The following is a 6,000-nucleotide window of genomic DNA, read 5'->3' as shown; positions in this document are numbered from 1 at the left end:
CCCTTGTATACAGTATTAATTAACCCTATTGATGGTCTATAGCAGTGCACCCCTAACAGTGCATGTTTTCCACATCTCCTAGTTGGTGCACAGGTATATTTATTACTGGCTGACATTTTAAAAGATCCAGAGTTGGTGCTAATCATGTCATTTGTGATACTGAGAACATGCAGCACTAGTAACATTCTATTATATTACTATCTCTACTGTGGGTGTGTGCTGGGGAGGGGGGTTTCCAGGCAGACTGAAACACCCCCTGCGTTTGCCTATGTACAGTATATGAACCTCTGGGATTATAAATTCGGTTAAGGAGCATACTAAAGACAGGATGGCCAGTGGGGTAAGTTTCAGTGGTTTTGCCACATTTAAAGAACATAGACCAAAATTTTCATTACCGAAGTATGGCCTTCACTACACAGGTTTGGGAATGCATGCTATACCGCAATCAAAAGAGATTTCCAAGAACCTCAAAGACCGTTCTGTTTGTATGGTTGGTGTGGAACAAAGAAGTTTATTTAGTAGGCTCATAGCGCCAAAGTGTTTTCAATATTCTCCTCTAACAACCAATAATCTATATATTTGGTAAGTGAGCAACTTTACAATTTCAATTGTCTCATACCACTATTAAAATGAAAAAAAAAAAAACACACACAAACCAATCAGAATTTAAATATTTATTCTTAAACCATTTAAAATCCCCTGAAATATTGAAATAAGCTTACTCTATTAACAGATTTACAAGAGTAATAACTACGAAGTATATATGGGTATCGCTGTTTTTTTTTCCATATTTTCTTTTTTTTTTTCTATCTGTGAAGTTCTTATAAAGCTTTCTGATTGACTGTATTTACAACTTTTACTGCTTATATATTTATAAAAATATTTTATTTTTTTAACCATAACATTGTTTTCAAAAACTATTTTCAGACTTTCTCAAGATATAAATTTGAAGTGAGTTTCAGTAAGAGCAGAAAATGCAAACAAATGGTTCCGTAAAATTAAAAACAGAAAAAAAGTAAAAAAAAAAAAAAAAGTGAACGCAGTTGTGTAGGCACCATTGAAAATGTTGCTCACTCCTTGGCAATAGCCAGATACATGTTTTCAAGTGTCCCCTTAGAGCAAGAATTACTGTGGGGGCAAATCTCTACTCTGCAGTGGAAATAAGCATGCTGCAATCTGAATGGATCTTTACCATATAATACATTTCTGCATCAGATCTTCACTGCTAATTAAATATTTTAAAAAGATGCAAAGGTAAACCAATAGCAACTAGACATTTACTTTAATTTCTTAACCTGTACTAGAAAAATAATAAGCTCAGTAACTCATAGCAACCAAACTAAACTTTTTTTCTCCATGTGCACCGGTTTCTACAGAGGTTTCCAGATGTCTTAAGATCAACACTGCAGCAGGTCCATAATGTGATGTGTGCAATTATACACATTTACCCCAGCACCTGGTCAGAATAAGTCAAGTTACATAGGTGTAAGTGCAGGACAAGGCCACATGGCATGATTGGCAATAATCTGCGGGTGGGGCCATTTAAGACATTGTGCTGCCAGTTCTTCACGGCAAAAGCAATCTATACGCTGCTAGCTGAATAGTCTCTTTAGTGGAAAACTACAAAACAATTCCTTGACACTGCAGCATGCTCATTTGCATCAGATACTGGCGGCCACACCCCCCATGAACACCATTGTCTACTTAAATATAAAATCCTAAACACTGCAATGGCAATTGGATAAAATGTGTCGGTCATGCACCGTTTACATTTTATAGATTTGGCAGATAATCTTGAGTCCATAAGGTGTGCAAGAGTCTGGGCCATACACTACGGATTGAGAAATGTACAGTCAAAGGTGCTCTGGCGCATATGGGTATAAACTCCAACAACGTAAGAATAATAATCAGGACTCAAATCCTAAAATGCACAATAGATATTATAATATGTTCATATTATAATATTATTATAATTACACCACCTTCAAGGAAACAAACTTCGGAGTACATGCTAAAGGAAAATAAAATGTACACTAAATATAAACATCCCATTAAGCAGTACCGGCTGATTGGGAAGTTTTTTTTTTTTTTTTACTGCCAAACAAAGTCTCCTTACTGGTTGTGTGTGAGAAACTCTATAACTTAGTTACTTGTGTATTAAATGGTAAATACAGACTTAAAATACACTTTTACAGGAGTATAAATACATCATGGTGCTGTTATACATGAGAAGTCTGGAAAAAAAAAATGGAATATAATACATGGGAGAATTGATGCTAGGGGATGCTGGTGCGAACCATTGTCTGTACTCTGACTGAGGGAACAGAGAGGGCTAGGTTTTCACATGATACTTAAAGCCCTGCTTTCCCCACTATAGCGTATAATGTACATCATCATTTTCAACAGATCAACACTCACTAAAAGTCCTACATCACATTGCTGCAATGCAAAGCAGGCACCCTCCGGAAAAAGTAAAAAAAAAAAAAAACCAAACTTAAATAACAATAGACATATTCTGTCTATTTGCAAGAAACAAAAACTAAAATGTATTGCTTTAGTTCTCCTTGAAGGAAATAAAAGATGCACAAAATACCTTAACAAGCGAGACAGCATTACGATTAGGTCTCAGCAATGTTGCTATTTCAACTGCAATTTAGAAAGAGCAATACTGCTGCCATGTTCTGTAAATTAGGATCAAAAGAGAACAGCAATGTAGCTGGAAATATTCTAGGGCATTAAAAAAAAAAAAAAAAAAAAAAAAAATCTTAAAAAGCAGCAAATCTACATCCAGATTTCCAGCCATCGAGGGCTTGAATTGGAGAATTTTCCAGCAAGTCTATGTATATAGCAGGTAAGTAGATAGCTTCTGATGAGCAACCCTGGATGCTTACACAGCTGCCCAGTTTGAGCAGTGCGGTGATATGTTTTCTGGTAAAAGTGTACCTGTTGTCTACATAACGTGTTAAGAGCCACTTTGTAAGCTGCACAGTTATTCGTGAATAAGGCAGCCTATCAAATTCATTAGGAACCAGTGACGACATTTAAGCATGAAGTGGCCATTTTGACGACGTAACCAATATTCATGAGATGGCAGCTGAATATAAATTCACTCAGAACTTTGTGCCTGGGTGTCAGACTGGTTCCTAGTAAATTGGTCCATTGCATTCTCATGGATACAAGTTTGGTCCACAAAATTCTACTTCCATTGTGTATATGTGACAATACACCTCAAGTCCCACTTGCTATGGCATTTCTGTCAAAGCTAGGGAAGCAGATAAGATTATTGACACCTCGTTTGCCCAAAATCGCTTATGGTTGGGTCTTTGTGGTCTTTTTTTTTTTTTTTTCCAGCACGGACAAGTGTTCCTACAGAAGAGAAACTGTTTATGGTCTACATGGGTCTGAGGTGTCGTAAGCGACGGCTTTTTTGTACAGCAGCTCCAATGTGCCTCCGTGAAACAGAACGGCTCCATTTCACGTATCCTAACCCGCCACTTCTTGTACCTTACCAAGAAATGGCAAAAGTCAAGTCATACACAAATAAAAAGACCAGTGGATTGCATCAGTGTACAGTGCAACACAACCACCACAAACGTACGGTCACTTGCACATGTCACTGTAACTTAGCAACTGTTACCCAACAGCAAAAAGACAGCATATTGACATTTACAGGATTAAACAAAAGATTAAACTAGAAAAAAGATATCAGTCTTTACAAAATAATAATTTTCTGAAAATATAAAAACCATTTACACCATCACAAAACAAAAAATTATAATTAACAAAAAAAGGGAAAGAGGGAAAAAAAAAAAAAAAAAAATGGTAGTTTTTCTTTCCTTTCCAAACTATCAATCATGGTCATGGATGTGTTTTTGCGAAGATCCAAAAAGGCACAAGGAGCTGAATATGCTAAGTACGGCCAGGCTTGGAGTAGTTTTGGTGGGTGTCCTTCTGCCATTTTAATACAGCGTTGTCATGTTCGTAAAATGATACTTAGGAGTCACCGACAGAAAACCTGGGAAATAAACCATAGCAGAGCACTATGAGGCTACACAATGTGTGAACAGAAAACACAACTAAGTAATATGTAGCAAATTTCACTTCTATCTAGCAGAAAAAGTTGTGCAGAGAGCTTATATCAATCAGCAGTTACACTTAAAAGTTTTTAAATATTTAAAAAGTTTGGCAGCATTCCCAGGAATAACTTTTCATCCCAGAATATTCCAGTTACTGAAGTACCAGGATGAAGAAGGCCACATGGTGTGATTGGCAAACTGTGCAGCCTCAAAAGTAATGGAATTATTTTTCCTCTCATCATTAAATATGGTCAGCAGATGACCTCCATTGGCCCTGTACTCCTCCATATGAAATTAACATACAGGTTGAGTCTCCCATATCCAAATATTCCGAAATACGGAATATTTTTAGTAACGACTGAGAATGTGAAACCTTTGCTTTCTGATGGTTCAATGTACACAAACTTTTTTTTAAAAACACAAAATCATTAAAATATAGTATACAATAACCTTCAGGCTGTATGTTTAAGGTGTATAAAACAAATTAATTTCATGTATGTACACAAACTTTTTTTGATGCTCAAAATTATTAAAAATATTGTATAAAATGACCTGCAGCCTGTGTGTATATAATGTATATATAGAACATAAATGCATTCTGTGTTTAGTTTTGGGTCCTATACCCAAGAAATTTCATTATAGTATGCAAATATTCCAAAATACAGAATATTCTGATATCCAAAATACCCCTGGTCCCAAGCATTTTGGATATGGGAGACTCAACCTGTATATACATGTGCTATAGGTGTTGTCCTCAAGAGGGTGCCAACTAGCAAGCCAAGGTAAGCAGCATGCATTAGCAGGTGATAAAATGGAAGAGCCACTAATTAACGCAAATCATTTTTTTTTTTGCATTTACTTTTGACATGCTGATTAAAAGTAAAATAAAAAAGTAGAGTTATGGTAAAACTTACCTTTGTTAACTCTTCTTCGAAGTCCATAAGGTCCACATGGAGATCTTCGGGTGTAGGTGGTGGGAGGAGGACTGGACACCACACAGTTAAAGCTTTCAGCTCCCAGGAAACACTGGTCCAACCCCCTATACCCTGCCCCCGAGCCCCCTCAGGTAAGACCGGAGGATGAGAAGAGAGAAGGAAGACTGGTACACACAAGAATCACACGTAGGAGGAGACGGGAACCAGTTGACCAGAAACATAGCCCATATGAAGCCACATGTGTCAGGGCGGGTGCCCGGTGGACCCTATGGACTTCGAAGAAAGAGTAAAATTTTACCATAACTTTGATATTCTTCTTCAGGGTCCATAGGGCTCCACAGGGAGTCCTTGGGGATGTCCCAAAGCAGTAATTTAAGGGTGGGGACGTTACTGCGCTGAGAGGAGAAACCGGCGCCAAAATGAAGCATCCTGAGAGGCAAATGTATCAAAGGCATAAAATCTCAGATAGTTATGGACAGAAGACCACGTGGCCACCTTACAAAGCTGTTCAGCTGAGGCACCACGGCGAGCTGCCCACGAAGGACTCACTGAGCGTGTAGAATGAGCAGTAACAGTAGTCGGTACAGGAAGGCCTACCTGCGTGTAAGCCTGTGAGATAGTCATACGAAGCCATCTAGCCAATGTTTGTTTGTTGGCTGCCCATTCCTTCTTGTGAAATCCATAGAGCACAAATATGGAGTCTGATCTCCGTAGGTAACTGGTATGGTCCACGTATATCCTGAGGGAACGGACCACATCCAAGGCGGCCTAACCTGCCGATACGTCTGGTGATTGAAAGGCTGGGACTGCAATATCCTCATTAATGTGGAAACTAATAATTTTTTTAAGGAAAACAGGGCGAGTGCGAAGCAGAGCCCTGTCCTGATGGAATATCAAAAATGACGAGCGACAGGAGAGCGCCCCTAAATCTGACACCCTTCTGGTGGACACCATATCCAGAAGAAAAAGTCTTCACTGTAAGCCCCTTG

General features: G+C 38.3%; 1 protein-coding gene across 1 annotated transcript in view; it reads right to left on the bottom strand.

The window, feature by feature from the left end:
* Window positions 1-659: 659 nt before the first annotated feature.
* The window catches only part of STK26 (serine/threonine kinase 26), a 116,121-nt gene continuing 110,780 nt past the window's right edge, over window positions 660-6,000 (bottom strand). The window contains exon 11 of the mRNA XM_088465736.1: window positions 660-4,015. Within this exon, the coding sequence (XP_088321862.1) occupies window positions 3,994-4,015 (22 nt within the window). The 3' untranslated portion in view covers window positions 660-3,993. The remainder of the gene's footprint in view (window positions 4,016-6,000) is intronic.

This window comes from Taudactylus pleione, unplaced genomic scaffold (genome assembly GCF_031769625.1).
Source record: "Taudactylus pleione unplaced genomic scaffold, aTauple2 ptg000064l, whole genome shotgun sequence".
NCBI classification, from domain to species: Eukaryota; Metazoa; Chordata; class Amphibia; order Anura; family Myobatrachidae; genus Taudactylus; species Taudactylus pleione.
The sequence above is the reverse complement of the archived record's forward strand: the minus strand, read 5'-3'. Positions and strand labels throughout refer to the sequence as shown.